Below are 27,277 nucleotides of genomic sequence, written 5' to 3'. Positions count from 1 at the left end.
AAAGTTTTGGCTCAATGGATGAGTCAATTTGAATTTTTTCCTATGTTGTTATTTCTTATAGATTTCATCCTATCTCATTTTACGTTCGAATAAATTTGAACAACCAAAAAATGCAATGAAAAAAGGAATTTTATCCATTCAACGTTTAAAAAAATGCCATTTGAAAACTAAACTATTGTTAGTCATAACCCTAATAGCATTTAAACATACATCTTACAGTAAAGACTGTGAATCATGACTAACGACTGAAAATTTTCAGTGTTAAGTTTCTTTATATTTCAACAATCAAAAGATTTAAGTCTTTTTAAAAGTTATAAAAAATGAAAACAGCGATATAAAAAATAAAAACATCTTGAAAATCATCTTATATCATATAAGTGCTGCAGCATAAAGGATTTCTAGGATAGAGACATCTGAGACCATGTTCAAATGTAACCGTTCCGTTTCGTTCCGAACCATTCGATTGGTTAGAAGTGACGTAAAACTTGAATTTAACCAATAGAATAGCTTCATTTCGTTTCGGAGCGTAACGAAACCGTAGAGTGTGAACATGGTCTGAGATAACCGATTGAAACTATTATAATACGAGATGTTCTGCAGAACACGTTCATTTGTTGACGTGTTCACTTGTATCGTTTGAGTAGAGCTTCAGCTCATTGGGGATACGAGTAGCCATCGGTCACTCATAAAACAAAGTTTATGTTCTTGTTCAGGAGAAAACGCTAAGCTAGCGTTTTTGTTGTTTATACACTTTGATGGAAAACGCTGATTTAGCGCTTTTGTGTGTTGTAGGCCTGAAAGAAAGAGACGGAGGAAGGTGTTTAAAGTAGAAAAATTGGAAAAATGGTAGATAGTAAACACTTAAAGGTTTTTCAAAAAGTACAATACAGGTCACGGATTAGGAAGTGAAGTATTGCAGTAGGTGGTATGAAAATGAAGAGGAAAAATAAAAGAGAGTAAATCAAAATACCTTAACGCTCTACAAAGACTTTACCTCAGAACATTTGAAACAATCCACGAGGTGGTGGTGGTCTGAAACCTCCTCTGAAGGCACCACCAGGGCGTGGTCCACCATACATTTCTCTTCCTGAAGCAAAGTGACCACCGTATCCTAATGGAGTTGGTGGACGTGGCGGCATCCCATAAGGCATTGGATATTCAGCTTCTCGTTTAATACCAGCATGCAACATCTGAGTTAAAAAATTAATTTTAAAGGTAATTTTTAATTATGCAAACACCATAATTACATCAAGATACTTTACAGATTTTCAAAAATTGACATTGGTGGTTTCCTGATACTTTATATCTACACATAAGGAATATTGTACAATGTAGTAAAAGTAAAAATCTTAAATGCACAAATCTTAAAACTGTTTTCGTCATACAGTGTGTCTCAAAAAAAGCGGACAAATATAAAGTAAAATCATCATAATTTATGCAAAATTTTATGACTTGAATACTAAATATTTCAATCTCCAAAACCTATTCAAGCATCCTGGGAATTGAAGATCTATTGATTGAACAGGGAAATTCAAGTGTTTTAAACCCACTCTTTAGATAATGAGTTTTGAGGATTTTACTTTATGTTAAAATTTGTCTGATTTTCTTGGGACACTGTATATAAAATAGATATTTTGAACAAAAGTACAAAGGATGAAGAAAAAAGTTACCCCTCTTTTGTTGTTGCTAAAATGAAAAATAGAAAATGGTTTTAGTTAGCATCTAGAATTTCTAGAATAAAATTAAACAAAATCACAGTTTTACGGTTTCAAAAAACTATACACTCAAAGCAGTTCGGGATAGATACCAAAATAAATTACTGTAATCATATTTTGGCAAATTCTTCAGATTAAAAAATTCTTACAATTTGTTTTTCTGTTCAGCTTGCTTCTTCTCTGTAAATGAATAATTGAACATTTTTTGTTGAAATTGTTTAAGATTTTTTCTAACAGTAACAAGAGTTTTTGTGTTTTATTAATAAATTAACATGGTGGCTGGATAGCCTTCATTAAGAATAGGTGTTCCGGTGTATTCTGGGAGTGAGTGAAAAATTAGCTGATATTCTCGAAATTTCATAACATTTTACCATGGAGTTTCGGCATTTGACAGGAAATTTGCAGGTCTTCAGTTATCAAATTATTCATGATATTCATGACATAATGTTTTCTATGGAAAGACCCCGGTTTTAGCCAGTAGTGGCAAATTTAAACTAGACAAAAGTTGTATAAAATCTGCCACTACTGGCAAAAGCCGGGTCTTTCTGTAGAAAACATTACGACATGAATATCAAACTATTACTGCTAGTGGTATATCCTTGACTTATTTTTGAGGGTGTTTAGTTTTTTGGAGAGATTAACAAAAGTACCCACCCTCTAGCTCCTGCTTTCGTTTATCACCATTTCGCTTTCGGTTGTACATCTCTATGGCTTTCGTTCGCACATCTTCCAACATTTTCACAATCTATACACAAAAAATCAAAATGACTTATCACAACACAATTAATAAATTGCAACATTTTAAGTCAAATTTAGACAAAAATAGGACCCCTGAAATATTTGACGGAGCTTTGTAATTAGCATGTTTCTGGTACAGCTATAACCCTATGCCCTAAGCCAATGAGAAAATAAAATAGAATAAAAAACTTGAAAGGGAAAATGGGGATATATTCAAGAAGACGAAAACATTCTTGGTAATTTTCAACATTTTAGGGAATAGTTATTTTTAATTTTATACCATTGTGTGACGTGGTGAATTTTGATGACCTTCTAAGCCTTCTTTTGTACCCAAATGAAATTGACATGAAACACACCAAGAGATGGAATAATTTGCTGCAAAGTTCTAAATTAAAAATCATCAGAAAAGATTGTTATTAGAATTTTTTAGGAATGTGGCTAATCTTTGATTTTTCAATATGGTTTATAAAGTTTCAACTTACTAACTTCAGACACAATTAAGTCCATGTCTTCGGAAATAACATATGTCGCCACTAGTTAGTTAGATGACAAAGATAGCAATCTGGGTGATTCAAATCTTAGGTTTAAGAGGCAAAAGGTTCAATCTCAAACTGAGAATTTTTTTGCTTTGCTAACTTTAAAAAACTGAAATTGGCCCTTCTTTTCATGATAAGTACCCTATCCACAAAGGAAATGGGCTATTCTCAAAATATCCAGTTAGCAAAGCAAAAAAAAAATCTCAGTTTCCTCAGACACTAATTGAGATAGAACCTTTTGCCTCAATGGCAGCGAAGTGTTATCAGTCAAATTAAATATCAGTTAAAAAGGGGAAAAAAATTTCGACTGAGTGAAATTAATATATTTCGAACCTTGTGTTCTGGAGAAGTTTGGTGCATTTCTAATTCTTTTTCAGACAAAAAAGACCTGTAATTGCATTCCCTGCAATAATGGTCAGTCACAGGTTTGGGCCAATGGACTTCCATAATGACATCATAAGCAGCAAGGACATATTCTTCATCATTAAGAGTTGTGTGATCCAAATCTTTGAAAAGCAATTCATTTATCGGTGTCATATTGGCTGTTCGTTGCTGAAAAACCGATCAAAAGATATAATTACTACAGAAGGAAATTTGGCAGATAGAGAAAGAGACATGGTAACAACCCTCCACCAGAAAATACAAGAAAGTTTTGGCTTTGAATTTAATAGAGTTAATTGACGTCAAATGCCCAAATTCATCAAATTAACATTTTAACAGATATAACATTTCCATGCAATTCAATTCTCTTGTTAACTTGAAATAAAAAATATGGATCACTTTTTGCGGCTAATATTTATTCTACATTTATAGGAGGCATGCAATAATTTACAAAAGGTATTTGAAGAGCATCTCATGATTTGCAATTTTAGGCAAAATTATTATTAAAGTATGAAAATAATACATTTGATGTTTTTCTCCAACAAAAATCAGTAAATACCTCCAGTTCATTTCTCTCTTTTTGAGATTCCTGCCAACAAGTCTTAGATGTAGTAAGTTTTTCCTTGATAAAATGAGAATATTCAAAGGTAGTGTATCGTTGCTATGAACGGTTTGGTAAAAAAATACTACTTATATTGGTTTGACCTAATAATTTTCCATAATTTTCATCTGAGCTACTTATCATGGGTTTTTTTTTCAGGACAAATAAAAAAAATATTGAAAATTTACCATATCACTTTTCTCAATTTTGATACCATTGACTTGAGCATCAGTTGCACCCTCAGATAGCGCATAGGACTGAATGAAAAATAAATATTGTCATCTGTATCTGCTCAACAAATTTTGGAAATAAATATTTAGGAAACTATTTTTAATTGTATGATTGAATTCAAAATTTTCTATAAAAGATGAAGTACTGTGTCAAAGGGAGGAGGGAAATTTGTGTCTTATATACCAAAGACCTTTCTTTTCTAGGAATATGAGATTATGATTCATCTATTCATCGAAACATTTGAAAATTTTAAAATAAATAAATTTACCGGATCATTGAACTGTTTCAACCATTCTTTAAACAATGGATCAAATTTTCTAAATAAACCCAAGATCTAAAAAAAGATAAAAATGGAAAAGGATTATAAAATTCATAAGAACAACTAAAAAGTATTTTAAATAGGGGATTCGATTTTAATTCAACATTTTTAAGGATAAGTATTAACCAGAAAAATACAGGGTTTGAAATAACGATCGAACATCGGACATTGTCTGACCCAAATAGCTTCTTGTCCGACCAGAAAATCATAATTTTCAAGCTAAAGCAACCCTGATCGGACATATTGTCTGACCCACTTGAAATCTTTATTCAGAGCCTTGAGAATAAGAGGATAAGGAAAACAGAAATATACTTCTTTGTGAGGAGTTGATTTGTTGTGCTCCAATAATTCTGTATGTGTGTCCGTGTAAATGTCACAATTCCCACAGCTGTATCCTTTGCCAGCTCTTATACTTTCTGGTTGCTGGAAATAAAGAAACCAATCGATGTATTGAATAAAAATTGAATAAGACCAATTCGATTAGTTGTCTTACAGGCCCGACCGACCCTGAAATTTCAAAAATTGAATTAAAAATAAAATTGATTTTGGAGTTGTGGAATAAGAATATGTAAGAATAAGAATGTCTGGGGCAGGAATTTTTCTTAAAAGGATGATAAAAAAATCAAATTTAATGCAATGGTTACTTTGACACAATGCGTTTGGGCAAAATCTGAGTTTCTTGCTCTAGTGATCCAGATGTATCGAGCTTGTTCTTGTGCAATAGGAACACATTCCTTTGATTCCTGACATGTTGCTACAACCTATGGAAAGTCAAGTTGATAAAAAATTTTTTTCAGAAAGAAATTCATTAAATCTATTTGTTTTTATGTTTTTTGTATGGTTTAAAATAATGATGTCGAGTGATTTTCGATAATTGAGAGGACAAAAGTTTGAAATCTTTTAAATATCACTTAGATATCTTTGAAGATCTGTATAGAACTTCATTTAAAGTTGGTGAAATTGATAATTCTTACCCTCTTTTTCAAAGGAATTAGAAAATCTGATGGGATGAAAAACGATTCAAATTCCTGGGTGAAGTTCTCATATCTCCATAAACGACCCAGCATTGAACCGCCAAGCATTGAGGGTGCTCGAAAACCACCTCCTCGCCCCCTACCAGCGGATCCCCCTCTAGGGGCTCCTCTGCCACCTCTGGATGCACCTCCCTGTCCGCCTCTTGGAGCTCCTCTACCGCCTCTGGATGCGCCACCAAAACCACCTCCTGAGCCGCCAAAACCACCACGTGAGCTGCCAGCTCCTCTTCCTCTTGCACCTCCCCTTCCACCTCTATTTCCTCTGCCACTTCCACGATTCATTTTGTGTTTTTACTTTTTTATATATGTACTTTACACTGAAAAATGAAAAAAAATGAACTTGACTTCAAAGTGTTTGAAACAGGAAAATAAATCAAATCTTTTTAATAGACTTTAACAAACAGAAATATACAACAAGGAAACGAAACATTCAACAGCCAAAATAATATATTTATATAGAAATTTTATCTAAAAATAAAAAACGCAATATTGCTTAAAAGAGAAAAATATAATAAATGTTACCAAAATAAGCAAAGACACAAGAAAAATCCAATCAAGATTATTCATAAAAGCAAAATATAAAAAAGATGCTCAAAGAAGGTTAATCAGATGACCCAAAGATCACATGAAAAGTGAATTATAAGATTGGAAACTTGAGAAAGACCATCATCAATTTAACAACATCTTGTATATCTAGTCCTTATTTTTGCAACTATGTACCCTCTCCATGATACCTGTCTACCCTGGACCCTGTTCCCACCAAACCTTTGAAGGAAAGTTTCACTCAATTTGATACTAACAAATAAGCAGTAACAGTGTTTGCCAATGTGTTTGACATCTGCCAGGAGGAAATTTGCCGATAATATTTCTCTTCATTGTACAGTATGAATTGATCTCACCAAAGGTTTGTGAGATAAATTTGAAACACAAAAGCATCATTTTATTTTTTGCAAAAAAAACAACGTTTCGGCCTCACCCAAGTGCCATGATCTGCCATCACCAGCATAATATCATTCTCTTCAGACAACTGCTTTTTATGTTTGTAATTGTGTGTCTGCTGGCTGTTTGGACAAAATCATCGAAGTGATCCAGTTAAACATGAAGGGGAATCAGAATCCATAATTATCTCATTAAATGCAATCCAAATATCATACAGCTAAATGACACCAGAGAAATTAATTCACACCTTATGAGAAGAATTTCTTAATAACCTTGATTCATCTTAAAAGCTTATCAATTATTAATGATAGCCATATTAACCACCAATTGATAAGAGCCAAGTAAAATGAATCAAATGAAACGCCAATACTGGTGTTACAACAGTCCATGATCTCTGCTTCAGAGCAAGAATACAATCAAACTCACAGTCAACAAATCTCCCATGGTTTGGTGTGTGATGTTTTTCACATTATCGCTTTTAAATCAGTGATTGTAACTTTCTCACAAAATCATGTACACAATTACATTGTTTGGAAATGGTCAAAGATATTCAACCTTCTCCAGGAATATTTTAAGAGTAGTTTCAACAACGAATTTCAATTATTCTTTCTATTTTCCTTGAGTAATCCTAACCCAACCACATCTGTACCTCGTTATGCTCCTGTTCCTCATTTCTAGATGTTGTTATTTGATGATGGTGAATCCCAAATCCTAGAAAATGATCCCTCTAGGCTATTGGCTGAGGACTATAGTATAATCAAATAAGAATGTATGTAAAAACAAAAAATACATGAAAATTTGTTCAAAGCCAAAGTTGCAGATGAATCATTGCCAATCAATATATAAGTACAATGTCAATTTAGTACCAGAAATTTCCAGGAGAAAAATAAGCAAGAAACATCAGCCAAAATACTTTACTTCTATGTCCAGAAAAAGTCTTCCATTGGGGAAAAGGTTAAAAACATCAACCTTGAGATCGAGTCCAAAAAACAATAGCTAAAAATCCTAAATCTGTGAAATGAAAACCAGCAAAAATTTGAAAAAGAACTGTCAAGAAACGCCCAGTCGTACAAGCCAAGCTTATCCAAAAAGAAGTTCATGAGTCTTGACTTTAGATTTGTGACCATTTGTATCTTTGTGTGATTTAGCTTCTTCTTTATCAGCTAGTGTTTCGTGACATACAGTACACATGTAACCAGTTAGCGGAACAATATACTCTAGTGATGTAAAGGGTCAAGTGAAAAGAATAATAAATACAATCATCAAATCGGATGTTTCATCTTTGATAAATTTTAATGCTCTTATTAAGAGCACGTTAAACGTGATAAAATACCATGTCAGTAATGGCATGGCTGAAGAAAGGCATTTAAAAAAGTATTTCGTGAATGTGAACCAAGGCAGGAAAGGAAATGCTTGTTTCCTCACTACACTGCTAGTCAACAACTCTCATGGTAAAAAATAACTGGGTAAGCTTTAAGCAAAAGTAAACAAAATAAATCATAATAGAACATTGTAAAATTTTGAATACAATGGAACCTAAAAAATCTGAACTAAATACTAGCACTAGGTAAAAATGGCACTATTTATAAATTTACTGGTGATCATGTCTAATAAAAAAGGAAAAGTGTTCAGGATTGAAAGAAGTGTTGAAAGATGACTTTACTCAATTAAGGAACTCTCTCTAGCCTCCAAAACAAAAAGGCTATTTGTATTGTTTAGTAAAGAACAAAAAAGTTTGTTGTAGTTTGTAACATTAAAAATAAAAGTCTTTGAGAGTGAGACACATCTTCTTACCATCAAATTCATTTTCTTCTTTGACTTCTACCGCAGGTTTTTCATCTTCGACCAATTTGGTGGGTGTCGTGTTTTTTTGAAAAACATACTCCTTATATTTCTCGATATCTAGTTCTGCTGTATCTTTAGGTTTATTTTCATCTTGATTCTCATTAATATTTATCTTGTTTTCTGTTTCTGAGCATGCAATGGTTTCACTAGGAGGGGTATTGGTAATGGAACCTGGAATCACAAGGCTTTCTGCAGTGTTAGAACGTGGATTTTTCACTGGACTTGTCAGGTCAACAACACCATGGCTGCTATCAGTAGTGGTAGATATTTGGTTTGATTTTTGGGGACTTACAGCTGTGCTACAATCCTCTAAATGTTTAAGAGATGACTTTGATGCCTCACTTGTTTCAACAAAAGGAACCCTAAGACTAGTTGACTCGTCTTTCTTTTCATAACTGTCTCCTTTTATCAAAACACATTCTTGTTTTATCCTTTCTATCTGTTCATTTGTACTACCATTTACTACAACAGACTGATTCTTAGGAATATCTTTTTCATCTTTGTTGTGCCAGTACTTCCAATATTCAGATGCCTGTTTTTTTGTGAAGTCCATTAAGTGAGATGCCTAAGAGAAATGTTTTGAAATATTTTTTAAATACTTTATAAGAAATAAGACATTCCTTTCTAAAATTTGGTTTTGGAATGGATCAAAAGATTGAATCTTATAAAATTAGATTTCATATGCATTTAAATACCATAAACTTTGGTGAAGTAAGTAAGATTTATGAAACTGTTAAAGTTTCAGTTGAACCTAACACTATTAAAAAACGGCAAAAATTGCTGACGAACCTTGTCATGTTCTTTTGTCTTTTGATGTTCTTTCATCTTTGTTTCATCACCATAGTGATATTGGCAAACAATACAGAAGGCTTCATTGTAGTGCCGATCAAAGTCCTACAATGTAATGTTTTAAAACCATTATTTTTCAAATATTTTATGTCTGATCGAAAAAAATTTAAAATTGAACAAATAAATTGTTAAGTTTCTGAAGAAATCTTACCAAATGTCTTGCTGATTTCTGATGCCTATCAAGCATTGCTTGGTTTGGAAACTCAGAATAATTGCAACATCTACAAAAATATTGGGATTTAGGATGTGGCCATAAAAATGCCATTCGTTTTTCCAAGGCTGCTAATACAAAAGCATTCTCATCTAGCTTTTTAACATCTAGCTGTGCGAGGTCTATTTTTTCTTCCTAAAATAATTGAAAGAATAAAATAAGGTGTAAGATACTTTTTAGGTTCATTATTTAGTCTAATAGCCTCGGAAGTAAGGTTAACTAAAGCTTGAAGTAGGCTTCAAAAGAGTCATTGTACATTTTATAAAACTGAAGTATATAATTATTTCATATTATCAGTTATCCATGAAACTCATACTGTGAAGAATTTAGACCAGAGATTAAAAAATTAGAGTCAAATGAAAGGTTCCACAGACCCACACACATCATCTATATATTATTAGTATAACGCGTATGTCATTTTGTTTTCTGTTTTCTGTCTGTGTGTCACTTTCGATTTCGCAAGCAATGTTTTGTTCTCGGTAAGTTTGTTTTGATTGACAGATCGGATAGAGCCTGGTTTAGACTTTATTCAGCCTTTGTTTTGAAATTTAAGGCCCGTCTACATTTAGTAATTTTAATTTCTGCCTAGGCATGCCCGTTTTTTGTTCTTCTCTTTTCTTTTGTTTAAATTCTTTTCGAATGTAATTAACGATCGTATTTATTAATGACATTCGAATTCTTTTCGAAACAAATTCCTTTTATAGAAAAGAATAATTCAAATGTAAATCAAAACATAACAGTCAAAAAGTTTGTCAAACCAAACAACGACAGCATTCAAAAGGCGATAAAAAGCAAAAAGAGAAAATTAGTCAACCTCTTTCTTCATATAAAAACATTCAAGTCGTCGTTACTGTCAAAAAGTGTGTACGTCATTTTACATGTTTAAATTTGAAAAGTGGCTGCGTTTAGACCAACTGGCATTTGTAGTTTGGCATTTGCTCATGAGGGATTCGATTTTAATAGCTTTTCCATTGTATTTTCTGTCATGGCATTTAAGGAATTTTTAGAGTCATTACTGAAAAGGTGATTCCCTCAAGTTCAACTTTGACAGATCAAACAATGAAAAGCATGGAATCTTTCAAAAACTGCAGTCATTAAGACTGAAACTTTTTGCCGTAGGGCTAGGCTATGGCAAATGTTGCAAATTTTACAATCTATAGAAAGAACTGAATAAAAAACGTGCAAATACTTTAAAAAATCAAAAATGTCATTTTTTCTCTTTGTTTTGGTTTCTTTGTTTGATTTGAAATGCCAGAAAAGGGGATTCCTTTGCTCAAAATGGCATTTCAAATGCCAACGAAATGCCAACACGCTGGCATCATTAGGCATTTGACAAACCGAACAATTTACAAAATGCCAGGCTGGTCTAAACGCAGCCAGTTATGACAAGGGTTTAAAAAAGCAACTTAGAATTGTCTTATTTTTTCAATCTGATAAAAACAAAGAGTTGCACTATTCTTTGTGACTTTCCCACTTTTTCCTGAAGAATTGTCATTTCAACTAGACGGCATATTCAGAGTTGTTTCAGACGACACTGGTACAGTAAACGATTCTCTTCCTGATAACTTTTGACTTAAACAAAAAATTCGTCTACATCCAAAGGACTTTTATTGCGTTCAGCTACAGCTTAACCGACGTGCGACGCCGGGTACCGGCTAGTTATAAATAATGACATAATATGAAACGCAGGGTTTGTTTTGGCTATGGGTTGGGATCAACATTTGTTAGTTTTCACTGGTCACACTTTCTTAGAAAAAACAACTTACACAGCTTAATTTGGGGAAGTTACCTACCTTCAAGCAGACCAGTATTCCAACCTTCTCAGATATTGGAGTATTAATTTGAAAAGTTGCCTATCACGAAAATAAAGAAAAGGGAATCCCTATTACTTTAAAGTGGAGAAAATTTGAAGACAAAAAGGATAGAATAGAAAGAGCTGCTTCACTTGCCTCGTATTCAAAGAATTGCCATGGTTATTATGTACTTTGAGACATTAAATGATTTTTTATGAATAGGAAGTAGTTTTAATAAAATCCGCTGGGAGTAGATCACCATGAGAATAATTTCAAAACGAGGCAATTGATGTTCGTAACGTAATTTATGAAAAGGTCTATTAGTCCAATGAAACCAAATAAATCTTATTGAAGTTTTAACAATGAAAGAAATGAATATGCACATACTGGTTTTTCGTATACTTGGAGATATTCTTTTCCAATGATAGCTACTTCATTGTAAATTTTGGAAACCTAAAAAGGAAATATTCAATATAATAATCATCGAGACAAAGCTGGAATATAGATATTTTAATGATATAAATTCCCTTTGACAAAACAGCATATCCAAAAAAAGTAAAACATAAAATTCGAACCTGTTGATGAAATTTTGTGTTGACGTGAATATCCAAAACATTAGGTGTACTGAAGTAACAATCACAGTTCTTGCATGAATAAAATGTACTCTGCTTTGGTGGCTGTGACTTCTACAAGGAATAAGGCAAAACATGATAAACTTATAAAAATCATGAAGGTCTTTCTCTAAAAAGTGTTAAGCTTGTCATCTCTAACCAGTGACTATGCATTCATAATATTCTTTCAACATATTGTCATATGCCATATATTTCAATTTTTATACGGTAACTAAAAAATATCGTAAATGTAAAAAGAAAAGAGGAAAAAAACTTGCATACAATTCTAAATTTTACTACATTTTTTTCAGAATTTATGAAAACCTTTATTTATTTTAGGACATTTAGAGTAATTCAGCCAGAACAAAGCATATTTTTCAACAAATAAGGCTGGGCTTAAAAAATCATTGGTTTGCCGTCACCCGACCCGAGACTTTGGAGGTGGGTCGGTCGGTCGGAATTTTTGGCGATTTATGAAATTTTCGTCCATGGAAGGGTTAACAGTTTGTTTACATTTAGGTAATTTTGAATAAAAAACAGAAGTGCTAGCAGGGAATTTACGATTCTTATGCTTGAGACAAACAAGATACAAGTTTTGATTTTTTATTGTTTGAAGTTTTTGAAGGAAAAAAAATCTTCTTTATAATGGCAATAAAATTTTTTAGGTCGGCAGGTTTCGAGGTAGGGTCGGTCAGGTGACGGCAAACCAACATTTTTTTAAGTCCAGCCTAATAATTCATTTTATAGCTAAAGGGATAAATTTTCAGGTTTTTCTCTTTTGTGAATTCGGAATTATAATTTTTCACAACTTTTCAGTTGTTTTAAAGGAAATATAATGACAATATATGAAAAGATCAATTTAATGTTTTAAAATAAAGAAATTCATGTGATCATTGACAATTGTTTTTGGTCTTATTTATAAGAATGGTTATAAATATTACCATCAAATGTATTGATTACCTTTTTGCTGTATTCTTTAGCTTCGCTATAATCTCTGAATGAGAGATGAAATTGTAGTCTTGAAAAGACACGGCAAATTTCACTGACCTCCTCGACAGAATCTGAAGGTTTTCTTCTCAGCTGAAAGAACATGAACATTTTCAATTTCAATCACATTGTTGAAATCTTTTATATCAGAGTGTTACTCCTAATCTTTATAAAAGAAAATCATGATTTTAATACTCACAGCCAGATAAATATCATCTTTCAATTCTTTAATATCATTAGGTCCAATGAAAATAAATTCTGAATCAGTTTCTCTGTTTGGTTCACTATCTCTTCTTTCTTCCAAAGATTTACGCTCCTGCAAATGTCTACGATGCTCTTTAAATTCTTCTATATTGTTAAATTTTTCAAAAGAGTTTCTTGGCTTTGGTCCTTTTTGTGGAGGATTTCCTTGTCTTGGAGAAGCTTGGTGGTTATGAAAAGAAGGTGAAAAGTTGTCATCAAAACGTCTCATCGGTGGTTCATTTCGCATCCGTTTTTCAGGTGGGGCAAACCGATCAAAGTCTCTATACTGACCGACTGGTCTGTCATTATGTCTTGGATAATGTCCACCTTGCTCAAAGTTACCTCCAGGTCGATTAAAATTTCCAGTAGGTCTATTATGAAAGTCCAAAGGTCTATCAAAGTTCCCAACTCGATCAAAATTTTGAAAATTTCCAAACCCTAAACTTCCAAGTAGATCAAAATTCCCCCTGTTGTTTTGATTTTGATTTCTCCAGTCAGGACTTTGCCTTGTTCCAAATCTATTATCATTATTATGGAATTGCCTTCCATTATTAAAAGACATTTTGAATGGACCTAAAGAAAAGCATAAAATGTAAAAGCTGTTAATAGAAGAGTATGTTAGTGTTTTCCAGGCATTCACTTCACAAGTGAGCCACAGCACAGAGACATGGGTTTTGCTTTGTTTTTGATAGTCTGGCGAATGAAAAATTAAATCTGGTGAATGTTCTAGGCAAGCAAATTTATAGCAACCCTAATGAATTGATGAGCATGAATACGTATTTGAAGCAAAAATAACTTCAGTAGTCCAATTTTTAGGAGAAAAGAAGCGCTATTTGGTCCATTATAAAAATGGCAAATATGGAAAGAAAAATAGCAAACAGTTGGTCTAATATCAACATCCATCCCTCATCAAATTCTGACACTCTTCTTTAGAGTTTGGAAAAATAATAATAATAATGTCAGAATTGCTATTTGAAAATATACTTTTAAACTTTTAATCTTTTTCAATTAGTCATTCCAAACTTCTTAAGTCAGACCTATAAGATGGATTGTTGATGGTGATTTTATCTCTTTGTTGTTTATTTTAGAGATTAGTATAATTACATAGTGGTGTGTCTATAATAGGACCAGGTGGTTCATCATGGCAACAGGATTTTTAAACCCAACACTATGGGATGAAAAAGAACAAAGAGTTTATATGTCTCTGAGAAGCCAAGGCTTGGAAAGAGGTCACATCAGCAATTACTGGACTAAAGGAAGTCCATGGTTTGCAGTTAGTATTGCATGTAGTGAGATATGCCATCAGATTATGATTGCCCTACTTGAGAAAGAAGATGAGAATACAATACATAATGATGTATGAAAAATATAAAGTGAGAATGAAGCGTTTCAAAATGGGGAAAAGATGGACAAACTAAACCTACTTTGAGGTGCTAATCTATCAGACTCAGATTTAAGAATAGATATGCGAGAGGTGGATGGAGACTATCCCAATGAAATGTATGACTATGAGCAAGCAAAGAAAAATCTGAAAAGTACTTTGGTAACACTGCCATAAAAATTGGACAAGCAACAAGGGCAGTTGACGTTATTCCACCCCTACCAGTGAAGCCATTATTCACGTCCACAGAGGAATATGATTTTTACTTAGCTTGGGAGTAGTACCCCCAAAAGGACAAACAAAATTATCCTAATGATAGAAGGTACTTCTATGACGACAAAAAGCAACAAAAACACTTCCATGATGACAATGATATCTTATCCCAAACTAACAAAACCTCTAATGACAAACCATCAAAAGAGACAAATAATGCTTTAAAAAAGGATGAAATAATCATACCACAAAATACTACACAACTCACTTATTGAACCTAACTTGATCATTAAGGAGGAGGAGGAATCAATGCCAATCCAGGAGGATGTATCAAATAAACCAGCAGAAGTTGGTCCTAACGTTCAATCAAAAAATTACAAAAATGACTCTATCTTACCACATAAAAATCAAACTGTCAAATTTTGTTATTTTGATGCATGGACAGAAAAACAGGAGTTGAATGTGTCGGTAATTTGTCGTTAAAGTCTTTTGATTTCTTTTATAAAATATATCAAAAGAAATTCTAAGCTCGCCCAATGAAATAAGACTTTTTAGTAGAACTCAAGTTTGCTCTGAACATTCTAATTATCAGTATTGAAGATTCTACCCTTTTAATATACGAAAATAAAAAAAAACTTCGTCCACGACACAAGTTTATGTTCCATTACGTTATCCGTTCAATTTTGTTTTGAAAAGATGTTTTCTCAAGCCAGAAAATGAAAAGTTCTTTATAAGCACACAAAATTTCAGACTCAATTTGTAGACATAGAGTTGCTGGAGAATTTTGGAGGAAAGTATCAAGCAAGATAGTTCACCTTAAAGAAAACATTGATAAAAAAATTGTATTATTTGACTAGGGATTGCCAAGTTTACAGGCCTTTTTTTAGTCTGAATATTTTCTTACACTGATCACTGATGTCAGAAACAATGAATCTCGTATCAACTAATTTTTATTAAAGCTTCAATGAGCCAATAAGATTTCACCAATGGATAAAAGTGCTCATTACAAATGCACGATTTATGAGATTATGAGCATACATATATCGTAACTTTTTTAATCGTAGGGCGCGCTTGGTTACAATAGCATACTTCTCCTGTTTCTTTATACCTCCATGTTTGATGGTGCATTGGAACAAAGTTAAAATTCTTGGTCCTGCATGAAAGAAGGATTAAGAAATTACTCAAACTCTAACATTTTTTTTAAAATTGTGAGTGTTTGATTTAAGTTCGATCAATGGGTTGGGGTTTGATCAGTTCGATAACCCAATTTTGTTCGACAAGTGCGTGTTCCTCCGTCATCGTATATTAGCTTTATTTTAAAGCCAAATTCGGAATATAATCTGATAACGGCAAACGGATTACACACTTTTCCTGCATCCTTTTAACGCCAGAGGCGGTTTGTTGGGGCGTAATATTCCGCCACTCGGCCACAGGCGAAATCACAATAGAGAGGCTACGGACTTTATTCTGGATAGACAAATATCTGGGGTACGATAAACCTTAAGTCTGGGAACTGTCGAAATGGCAATCATGTCCCACGATAAAGTTTTTGCAAGTGAGTGAAGATATGAGAATTTAAAATCATGAAACTAATTTCTACTGACCAAACTAATCGAACTCCTATTGCTTAAAAAATTGTGAGTGTTCGATTAGGTTCAATTAATTTCTTTAATAGAACTTTAATCGTTCGATGGAGTTCGATTAGTTTGATTGTACGATTGGGTCTGGTACAGACCTTTTCGCCTTTCCATCTGCCATCTTGAATTGTATGCAAAAATAGAGGAACGAAAAAGCCGTGGTTGGATTAAGTTGGAAAATATGCAAAACCTATGCAAGTTTACACAAAGATTAAAAAGACAACAAAGCATCTTATAAAGAAATTATAATCATTAGAACAATAAAAGATGGAATTTCTTAATCCAAAAAGAAATATTTACAGAACAGCAATAGCCTTTTAGAAATTTGTTCTTAAAGACATTGCATATTCTGTTTTCATGCCATTAAAAAATTCCACCAAGACGGAGTACACACATCAAACTTTCAAAAGTTTTATATTAATACTTTCTTTTTGCATATGTTTTGCATACTTTCTAAGGGAATTTCACCACGGCAATTCGGCCAGCATAATTTTTGCATGCAATTCAATATGGCGGATGGAAAGGCGAAAAGGTCTATTGTTGTAAAGGAAAATATAAAAGAGGTAAGACTAGCCTAGTTTCTAATCTGTATATAGAAGTTTAAGTTTAGACTGATGGGGGATTTGGAAAATTTTCTATGTTTAGTTTTTTGCACAAACCCCTGTAACTATGGGCGAGCACCCCATTGCTAAGATCAGGCTTCGGCATATTAGGCGTGCAATTTATCACACGCCATAAATCATGAAAACCTAGCGAGGCGTGCGATCAATCGCACTTGCAAAAATTTATTCTAGAAATATATTTTCTGCTTGAATTGAATTTGAATTGAATTGAATTGAATATATTTTCGCTGCAACACAGCAGGATAACCCCTTACAAAAAAAAAATAGATTTCTCTAATACAATGGGGAACCTAGAAGAAACTGAAAAATTATTACAGAACTAAAGAACAAATGAATAAACGATTATCATAATATTAATAGTGACACAAAATAATGAATATAAGAAATATTTTTACTTTTATTTTATGAAAATTTCTTTGAGTAGTTTTATCTATAAAGTTCTTCCTGTTACACGACCCACCCCCTCCCACCCTGGGAAAACACACTAAGCTCATGCACACACAATTACGCACACACACACACACACACACACACACACACACACACACACACACACACACACACAAAGATTATTCGTTTTCAGCTTTGTATTTGTCTAAATAGAATTTTGTAGCTAAAGATTTTAGTTCATCAGTATCAAGGTTGTGAAAATCAGTGTCAGGATGATTTATTAGTAACTCATTCCATTGTTTTGACGAAAGACGAGAGAAAGAGTTAAGTCCAAAATTTGTGGTTTTGACCGTTGAAAGTTTTAGTAGTTTAATAGCTTTGCCCCTGGTGCCAGTTTTGTGATCAATTTCATCAAAATTAAGTGTTGATAGGACATCAGATGGAAGATTACCCTGGAGGTATTTTTGAATAAATAAGATATTCATTACTTTCACCTGATCAAAGATTTTGAGTAATTTAAGTTCAGCAAACAGGGGAGTGGCAGAAGTTCTTGGTTCACTAAAGGTCATGAGTCTTAGTGCAGTGTTTTGAAGAGTAAGAATTCTATGTGTGACAGTATTGTCACACAGTCCCCAGAGTTGACTAGCATAGCGAACATGAGAAGCAAAAATTGCATGATAAATGTTTAGAAGGATATGAATTGGAACATAGTGACGAAGTTTGGATATTGCCCCATTTGCCCTTCTCAATGTAGCAGCAACGAAAGAAGTATGAACCTTCCAGTTTAGATGATTGTCAAGGTGAACACCCAAATACTTCACACTCTTACTTGGTGATAGAATTTTCCCGCAAAGCTTAATTCTTGGAATACAGTCCATCTGTCTCCAAGGGGAACGAAAAATAACAAACTCAGTTTTGCTAGCATTCAAAGAAATTTTGTTGGCATTAAGCCAGCTGACTAAAACTCTGAGATCAGCATTAACCCTCCCACAAAGACTCCATACAGTTTTTGAAAAATTTAGTAAATGAGTATCATCAGCAAAATGATATGTTTCAGAGGTTCTTATACAGCGGTGAAGATCGTTTATATACAACAAGAACAGCAGAGGACCCAAGACTGAACCCTGAGGAACTCCATGATTAATAGATTTTAAAAGGGAATTTGAGCCTGAAAGAGAAACATACTGGGAGCGGTTAGTGAGGTAAGATCGGAACCAGTCATTAACAATGCCTCTGACTCCGTAGTGATCAAGTTTTTCAAGTAAGATTTCGTGATCGACTGTGTCGAAAGCCTTTTGTAGATCGACAAATACACCACAGGCAAACCCACCATTGTCAAGATAGTTTCGGATACGTTCGACAATATTAATGAGTGTATGCTCAGTAGAGTGAGCCTTACGAAAACCAAATTGTCGAGAGTAGATTTGATTATGGTTTTCAAGAAAATCAGAAAGACGTGAGTACATCACTTTCTCAAAAATTTTTTCAATGTTAGATAAGAGTGAAATTGGCCTATAATTAGAGACTTCAAGGGGAGAACCTTTGTGTTTGAAGACAGGCACAACTTTGGATATTTTGAGAGTAGAGGGAAAAATACCACTGAGAAAGGAGTAGTTTATCAGCGCCGATATTGGCACAGAAATATCAAGTCTTAAAAGTTTAAGGATTTTTATAGGAATACTATGAGGACCATTTGCTGAGGACTATTTTCTTGTTGAAAGAAGATCAAATATCATTTTCTACTTTAATCATAAGAACCAAATAGATGAAAGATAAACTTTCCTTTACTCTTTCAAACTGATATATGTATACAAAATTTCTTATAAAAAAGTTACTCTAATGGATACACATCCTCTCTCTCCTCTTTCTCTCAAGCCTTTCTCAAAAATAACTTTTGCTGCACGATTTTTCGTCTCTCTAAAACCTTCTTAAAAAATCACTTTTGCTGTACGATTTTTCCTCTCTCAAATTTTTTTCCTTCCCTCTCGCATGCTATGTTTATGAGGTCGTTGGTTTATGACAATAAACTAGCTCTTCTTAAAAGTTACTTTTGCTGCATGATTCTTCTTCTCATTTGTTTTCCTAAAGTAAAGTATTCTCCTTCTTGATTATTCAGTGCTCTTTTGGTTTCTGTTTGTTTTTCAAATATGAAGATTGAATATACACTTTCTTTTTTCCTGTTGTCTAGTTTTTATGTAGAAAAACGAAAGATCATTCTTAGGAATTGTTCAACAGTTTGTGCCTCATCATTGCACGCGATCGCACGTCTAAAGAAAATGAGGCGTGCCATGATTCGCACGCCTAAATTACTAAAAATTACTATGTAGGCGTGCGATGATCACACGCCTTCTTTTTTCTTATGCCGAAGCCTGTAAGATGTATGTTGGCTTGAAGTCGAAAATGAAACCACTACTCAAAACGAAAGTAAAATCGGCCTGTTCTCGAAATCCCATAATCTTGATATACGAGTTTAAGTCTATACTGTTTGTCTATCAGTAATCTCTACCTTCCTATTATTCCTATCTCTAAAGAAGGATGTTGAAATTTAAATTAGAAGAGGGATACCCCCCCGGATATATTATATTAGAGACAACAAGACGATCTCAATCGAACGGAATCGACGATTGAACCAGTCGAACCAAATCGAACGCAATCGACCAATTGAAATTCGATTGTCGAATGCAATCGAATCTCAATCTAATATTACCGCAATTTTCAGATTCGATTGATATTCGATTGCGTTCGTTTGATGTTCGAATTGCGTTTGATTGCATTCGATCGTCGATTCATCATTGACCCCCGGATTGTTCATCGCATAATTTCTACGGGAAATCAAAAGTAATTTCATTTGGCTTGTTATGTTTGAGAGCTTGGATGTTGGGAAGCTGCAAGAATAAAGCCAGACGATCTCAATCGAACGGAATTGACGATCGAACCAGTCGAACAACAATCGAACCAGTCGAACAACAATCGAACCAATCGAATATTACCCAGAATTTTGACGTTCGATTGAGATTTGATTGCGTTCGACAATCGAATTTCAATCGGTCGATTGCGTTCGATTTGGTTGGACTGGTTCGAATGGTTGATACGACCCTCGACATGGCCCGAGAATTCTCGGGCCAAAACTTTTATTGGAATTCGCGTAAAGCCTGAGTATGGCCCGAGCAGGCCCGAGAATTTGGGCCGTGTTCGGGCCACACGCGGCGTCGCGGGCCACACTCGGGCCAATTTTTGAAAACATGATTTAAACAGGCGTGTAATTTCAGGACTGAATTTTTTAAACATTTTCTTTGAGAAAAACTTGGTTTCTCTTTAATTATATTAAATATATGAATGTTGTAAATTCATATAAATATAAAATGTCTTATTTTTGGTATGAAAACATAGTTATAAATATACTTAGGGTGAAAATATTTGCTAGTAAACTGGTCCTGGTTTTAAACGTGGACACGCACGGGAAGCTCGTAAAGTTTTTTTGAGCGATATAAACAAAACAAACAGACAAATCTTATTTTGTACTATTTTGTTTGACTGGACATGCTGATTCAATTTAACATTTAACATGGCTTGATGAACATGGCCCGAATGACTCGGGTCATGTTCGGGCCAAAAGAATTGATAGGGTCTCTCGGCCCGAACATGGCCTGAAGAGGCCCGAGAATTCTCGGGCCATGTCGAGGGTTGTTCGTTGATTCCGTTCGATTGAGATCATCTGGAGACAAACAACCACAACACTACTCCTACTGACGGTAATTTCCACCACTCTGAAAATTGTATTTAACAAAAAGTGGACCCTGTCAGATATCTTAAGAGCCCAAAAAAGAGAACCTACGAGTGTAGGGGCACGTCCCCCGCCAGTAAAAGTCCTTCCTTGGCAGCCTGGCTGGACGCATGGTCTTCCACCCGAATTGAAAGTTGTCATTTGAATGTGCATGAATGTTTACTTTTAGTTGACTTCAATTATGTGACAAGCAGAAGTTTGTTTCTGATAAAATGAGAAAAATTATACAAAAGAGACTTTACCGTTTACACACATGCCAAACCTGAAAAAACATGGTGGTTTGGTTTTTTCCCGCCTTCCGCCTTTAGAACAAAATTCCGTTTTATATCACACCCGGCTTAAAAAACAAATTCCGGACCAGACAGTGCATTGTGGGAGAATCGTTTCCCGAACGAATATTAATGCTCTTGGATTTTCCTTCGAATTTCTACAAGTTGGCGGACCAAAATCCAAGGAAAACTCTTCGACTCTTTCAAGTTTTTTTGAAGAAAATTTTGGTTGGTTTCTTACTTTTATGCAACATGGAACCCAAGAAAAAAGAATATGATTATGATAGAATTCTCATCTCTCTTGAAAACTGTATACTTCCTTCTGAACGGTTAGATGAAACGCCTTCTATGAAAGATGGGCTGGATCGAGACACAGAAAATGATTTGAGATCCTTCGCTTGTGAGATGATACAGATTGCAGGGATATTGCTCAAAATACCCCAGGTACTGATTTTAGAATTTCTAGTTTTCTAAAGGAAGTATGTGATTCTAGGATACAGCACATTGTACATGTCCTAAGAACCCCAACCAGACAGCTTGGTAAATACCGTGTGACAAATAAGCTCTCACATTCTTTTTATGGGAGGTCGTCAGTAGTCCGACACTTTCTAGTCCGACAGTAAAAGTGCCCGACGTTGGATTGGACGAATTCGTCAGTATTCCGACAACAATTTTGTCCGCGGGACAATGAGTAAGAAAAATAAATCGCCGTAAAATTTGTGATTTACAACGAACCCTCGTAGCATAATTCTGAACATGCACAAAGTGACCCTTGAAGGAGGTGCATTACAGTGTACTTTTGCTATGAATTAATCCTTATGCAAATTTGATTGGTCCTTTTTATTTTTAATTATGTCAAAATGTCGCCAAAATTAACTTTTATTAATATTATCTCAGGCGACAATCTAAAATATGTTCTGTTCGCGTCATAAAACATCTTCAAACCCAGTCTGTCGGTCGGTCGGTAGTAAATTTTGTCAGGTTTTTTAAATTTAGGAAATCACGAAGAATCAAGTCGGCAATCAACGAAATCTCTTGCCGCCATCTTTGATTTGCCAAATTAAATGTGCGCGCGCATGTGTGAACCTTAAAAGCGGACCTTATTTTCGGCTCTCGGGGTTATTGGCCCTACCGCGTCGCCGAATTTCGACTTGAAAATTTCAATAAGGGTACATGAAAAACTCAAACGGGACTCAATGTGGGTTAAGTAAATAAAAACTCGTAGCGAATGATGATTCAAAGAAGTGCTTAGCTATCAAAAAGTTTTTGCGACATTTTTCTGACTTGTCCGACTCGGGATTTATGTTTTGAAGGTGAGTCGGTCGGGCGACGCAAACGGAACATATTTTAGATAGCCGCCTCACCAGTGAAAAACTGTTTTTCAACATTTGACACTCTAAAATCTTTCGTTTTCGGACAAAAGTGACGTCGGAAAAACAGGGGGGGTCAACATTTATAATACCAACCCATAGCCCGAAAACCTGACTTTTGACCTTTTGAGCTAAGTTAACACCACCACCCCAAAATTGGTATCGATACCAACTTGAAAATCATGATTTTCAGAAAAAGGGGGGACCCACCCCCTTATTTTGGTATCGATACCAACTTGAAAATCATAATTTTCAGAAAAAAGGGGGACCCACCCCCTTAATTTGTATCGATACCAACATGACTTTTTGAATTTGACAAAATATCATGGGACCCACCCCCTAATTTAGTACCAATACCAATCTGACAAATTTGATTTTAAAGCTGTTTAAAGAGAACCCACCCCCTCCCACACAAACAGGGTACTAAGAGAAACTTCAAAAAAACTCATTTTTGAAATACTCTTTCTTCAACACAACACAAACAAGACGACTTGAAGTCGAAAATTTCGCCTAGAGTTTGAACTACATGGGAAAAACAAGAAGTAGATGAAGCTAATCTGAAATCTACTTTACATCGAGCCTTGATGAAACAATTTTACAACAAGAACAACGAGGCTTAAAATCGCTAAAAAAATAAGACCAATTAAAGAACAATTGCTGTTTAATTTTTAAAAATTCTCATAAAGTATATGCTTATAAAAAATTGATATGCTCTTATTGCACGCCATCCCTTGTTTACTTTGTAAGAACTAAGTACCGAAAGGTATATCACCATCTATCAAGAGTTATTGATTTGATTCTTATAAAGTAAATGCTTATAAGAAAAATAAATATGCTCATATTGTGCGCCGTCCCTTGTTTTTTTTGTAAGAACTAATTACCGGAAGGTATATCACCGTCTATCAAGAGTTATTGATTTGATTCTTATAAAGTAAATGCTTATAACAAAAATAAATATGCTCATATTTGTACCCCAATCCTTGTTTACCTTGTAAGAACTAATTACCGAAAGGTATATCACCGTCTATCAAGAGTTATTGATTTGATTCTTATAAAGTAAATGCTTATAACAAAAATAAATATGCTCATATTGTGCGCCGTCCCTTGTTTACTTTGTAAGAACTAATTACCGAAAGGTATATCACCGTCTATCAAGAGCTATTGATTTGATTCTTATAAAGTAAATGCTTATAAGAAAAATAAATATGCTCATATTGTGCGCCGTCCCTTGTTTACTTTGTAAGAACTAATTACCGAAAGGTATATCACCGTCTATCAAGAGCTATTGATTTGATTCTTATAAAGTAAATGCTTATAAGAAAAGTAAATATGCTCTTATTTTGCGCCATCCCTTGTTTACTTTGTAAGAACTAATTACCGAAAGGTATATCACCGTCTATCAAGAGTTATTGATTTGATTCTTATAAAGTATATGCTTATAAGAAAAATAAATATGCTCATATTGTGTGCCGTCCCTTGTTTACTCTGTAAGAACTAATTACCGGAAGGTAATCACCATCTATCAAGAGTTATTGATTTGATTCTTATAAAGTAAATGCTTTTAAGAAAAATAAATATGCTCATATTGTGCGCCGTCCCTTGTTTACTTTGTAAGAACTAATTACCGAAAGGTATATCACCGTCTATCAAGAGTTATTGATTTGATTCTTATAAAGTAAATGCTTATAAGAAAAATAAATATGCTCATATTGTGCCCCATCCCTTGTTTACTTTGTAAGAACTGATTACCGAAAGGTATTTCACCGCTTTACAAGAGTTATTGATTTGATTCTTATAAAGTATATGCTTATAAGAAAATAAAGAAAAATCAAAACTGTGAAGCTAAAGACACAAAGATATAATGACGTAATCCAAAGAAAACCTTCCGTGGTTATACGAGCGTGTAATTTGTAAATTGATTTTTGTGAGTTCGTCCACCGTATCAAGTACTTTCGTTTTCAAAATTTTCTTCCGATATCACCGCACCATGCCTATTGTAATACTTTCGCTAAGGCGAAATTAAAAATGTCATATGCTAAAATAGAAAATGACTGAAAACTGACAATATAATAAAAACAAACCCAATGAAGCTAGCAAAATAAATCTGAATCAATATTATCTGAATATAATTGATGTGCAAAAACTAGGAGAAGCTAATTATTAGTACATAATTTTAGAACAGAATAGATTCACTCATTACCAAATGCTATCACAGAAAAAATGATTTTGCTTCAGGCTTGATCAAAAATAAAACTTGAAAATATCGAAAAAGTCCAAAATAAACAAACTTCAAAGTCATTTAAACTTATTACTCATTTACAGTCATTATACTCAAAAGCTAAAACAAATCCAATTGAAACCTGTTTAGACTGATATGTACCCCAGGGTATTTTCTAGCTATAAGGGCAAAAATTAGGAAAGTTTTGCTGTCATTTTGATATGGATACCAACTTTCTGAATCATATTATTTAAAAAAAGGGGTACCCACCCCCTATTTTGGTATCAATACCAACTGAGGATAACTCTTTTTTCTAAAAAAAGGGGGACCCACCCCCATCAATACCAACTTGACTTTTCAGACTTTTAAAGGAAAAAAAGACACCACCACCCGGCTATGGGTCTGGTATCTGGATGTTGACCCTGGGAAAAAAGGACTTCTAAATTGTAAATTTATTTTATAGATTCGGACTATTTTACTGTCGGACTAGAAAGTGTCGGACTAGTGACATGCACCCCTTTTTATGTCCCCTGACAGCTGACAATTTGGCTAGGCTAGGCTAGACTTACCCCTTGTCATAGTTTGCCCCCCCCCCCTTAAAGGGGGGATGACACCAGAAATTTTCATGAAAAAGGAGGGATAGTTTAAAAAGGGGGGCTTACATATATATTGTAGACTAATTTCATTCGAGCACTGTTATGAAATAGTTGTTTTGGCGAACGGGATGGTCTTTTGAATAACTAATTACTCCACACAGTAAAGCCCTAACTCTTCATACAAAAATTATGCGAAACACATATTTGGACTTTTTACCCTATGCTGCACACAAGCGCTTAAGCCCAAGTCCCGCAAAGGCGGGACAAAAATTAGTTTTTTGAAGTTTGCAAAAAAACACCACATAGAAGATCTTTCAAATTCAGTGTGCGAATAGAGCAGTAAAAAATATGACTTTTCTATTTTTTCTTTTTTTTGCAAAAGTTCTATGAATGAAAATAAAGGGATAATGATAATCGAATAATATCCACTGATGATCCGCGGCACTGTCGTAAAGCTAGAATTGCTTTGCGTACTCTGCGCTTGAGAAGTTGATTGACAGATTAACTTTTTCAACCGCGTGGTAGATTATTTCGATGGAAGTTGTTGGAATGTTTAAAAGACAGTGTAGCTGGAACCTCGATATTCCAGGATTAGAAAAAGCTATACCTGTTATCTTTTTTCTTTAAAGAATCAACAAGCCATCAACGTCGATAAATTACACACATTTTCCTCAGAAACTTAAAATTATCTACTTTCCTGAAGCCGTTCCGAAATTAACCAATCGGGTTAGGTATCGGAATTCCTATGGGAGTTCTTTTCCAAGATTTGTAAAATAGCTAAGTCTGCAAACCGGGGGTTTGAGGAATAAACAGAACTGTTATCGTTTGTGTTTTATTTAACCATATATTTAAATTTGCGCTCAAAAATACTTAAACGAACAAGTTAATAACATTCAATATATAGGGCTGCAAATAAATATTTTTAGTCTATCGGACACCATGTCCAACAGAAATGAAATTCTGTCGGTCAAACTCAAAATCCTGTCGGTCATTCAGTGTATATTTTTTCTAAAATTATGCAGTCTTGAAAGTTACGGAGAAAGCGAGTAGGTCAAATAAAAGTTACCTCGGAACAGTTTGTTACTGTAACAGATAAATTGATTCGATAAAAGTGATCTTAGAAACACCCTTGGAAGTTACGAAAAAAGCAAGTTGATAAAAGTTAACTTAGAAACACTCTTGAAATTTTGATTTGATTTGATATGAAGTAAGCAAGTTGATAAAAGTGGTCTTAAAAATACTCTTGAAAGTTACGAAGAAAGCGAGTCGATAAAAGTTAACTTAGAAACACTCTTGAAAGTTACGAAGAAAGTGAGTCGATAAAAGTTAACTTAGAAACACTGTTGAAAGTTATGAAGTAAGCAAGTTGATAAATGTGGTCTTAGAAACACTCTTGAAAGTTACGAAGAAAGCGAGTCGATAAAAGTTAACTTAGAAACACTCTTGAAAGTTACGAAGAAAGCGAGTCGATAAAAGTTAACTTAGAAACACTGTTGAAAGTTATGAAGTAAGCAAGTTGATAAATGTGGTCTTAGAAACGCTCTTGAAAGTTACGAAGAAAGCGAGTCGATAAAAGTAAACTTTGAAACACCCTTGAAAGTTACGAAGAAAGCAAATTGATAAAAGCAGGGGGGTTCAAGCAGTTAATCCAAAATACTATGCCTGTTTTGACCGTGGTGGTCCATTTTCAAATTTTGAAAAATATAGTTAATCCAAGAATGGATTAACTGCCAAAGGGGTGGTCTCTGAAAGAATTCTGGGAA

General features: G+C 34.1%; 3 protein-coding genes across 4 annotated transcripts in view; 1 reads left to right on the top strand and 2 right to left on the bottom strand.

Moving 5' to 3' along the window:
• Positions 1–252: 252 nt before the first annotated feature.
• Positions 253–5,873, bottom strand: LOC136805045 (uncharacterized). Of its 2 annotated transcripts, none has more exons than XM_067061584.1 (12): positions 5,496–5,873; positions 5,166–5,282; positions 4,834–4,944; positions 4,471–4,536; positions 4,160–4,228; positions 3,323–3,541; positions 2,734–2,838; positions 2,370–2,460; positions 1,865–1,895; positions 1,671–1,686; positions 995–1,190; positions 253–794 (listed from the first exon to the last, which is right to left on the bottom strand). In XM_067061584.1, exons 1-11 carry the CDS (start codon positions 5,835–5,837, stop codon positions 996–998), a joined length of 1,362 nt encoding a protein of 453 aa, XP_066917685.1. In that variant the 5' UTR covers positions 5,838–5,873; the 3' UTR covers positions 253–794; position 995. The 2 variants fall into 2 exon arrangements, with proteins under 2 accessions (XP_066917685.1, XP_066917684.1); XM_067061583.1 differs by lacking the exon at positions 253–794 and adding an exon at positions 3,930–3,992.
• A 1,355-nt stretch (positions 5,874–7,228) lies between these two features.
• On the bottom strand, positions 7,229–13,626 carry LOC136805043 (uncharacterized). Its single transcript, XM_067061582.1, has 9 exons — positions 12,990–13,626; positions 12,764–12,883; positions 11,768–11,878; positions 11,580–11,645; positions 11,193–11,252; positions 9,340–9,534; positions 9,129–9,233; positions 8,289–8,904; positions 7,229–7,711 (listed from the first exon to the last, which is right to left on the bottom strand). Exons 1-9 carry the CDS (start codon positions 13,593–13,595, stop codon positions 7,575–7,577), a joined length of 2,016 nt encoding a protein of 671 aa, XP_066917683.1. The 5' UTR covers positions 13,596–13,626; the 3' UTR covers positions 7,229–7,574.
• A 7,836-nt stretch (positions 13,627–21,462) lies between these two features.
• Positions 21,463–27,277, top strand: part of LOC136805040 (cyclin-L2-like) — a 29,597-nt gene continuing 23,782 nt past the window's right edge. The window contains exon 1 of the mRNA XM_067061579.1: positions 21,463–21,774. Within this exon, the coding sequence (XP_066917680.1) occupies positions 21,463–21,774 (312 nt within the window). The remainder of the gene's footprint in view (positions 21,775–27,277) is intronic.

This window comes from Clytia hemisphaerica, unplaced genomic scaffold (assembly GCF_902728285.1).
Source record: "Clytia hemisphaerica strain Z4C2 unplaced genomic scaffold, Clytia hemisphaerica genome assembly, whole genome shotgun sequence".
NCBI classification, from domain to species: domain Eukaryota; kingdom Metazoa; phylum Cnidaria; class Hydrozoa; order Leptothecata; family Clytiidae; genus Clytia; species Clytia hemisphaerica.
The sequence above is the reverse complement of the archived record's forward strand: the minus strand, read 5'-3'. Positions and strand labels throughout refer to the sequence as shown.

What these genes read in the sequence shown, in the direction of transcription:
- LOC136805045 (XM_067061583.1), bottom strand. Translation starts at nt 5,837, where the DNA reads ATGAATCGTGGAAGTGGCAGAGGAAATAGAGGTGGAAGGGGAGGTGCA. An exon ending in AATCAACTCCTCACAAAGAA is followed by an intron (nt 4,537 to 4,833) that starts GTATATTTCTGT and finishes ATCTTTTTTTAG; the next exon opens with ATCTTGGGTTTATTTAGAAA. An exon ending in TGAAACAGTTCAATGATCCG is followed by an intron (nt 4,229 to 4,470) that starts GTAAATTTATTT and finishes TTTTTCATTCAG; the next exon opens with TCCTATGCGCTATCTGAGGG.
- LOC136805043 (XM_067061582.1), bottom strand. Translation starts at nt 13,595, where the DNA reads ATGTCTTTTAATAATGGAAGGCAATTCCATAATAATGATAATAGATTT. An exon ending in ACACAAAATTTCATCAACAG is followed by an intron (nt 11,646 to 11,767) that starts GTTCGAATTTTA and finishes TTTCCTTTTTAG; the next exon opens with GTTTCCAAAATTTACAATGA. An exon ending in AGAAATCAGCAAGACATTTG is followed by an intron (nt 9,234 to 9,339) that starts GTAAGATTTCTT and finishes ATTACATTGTAG; the next exon opens with GACTTTGATCGGCACTACAA.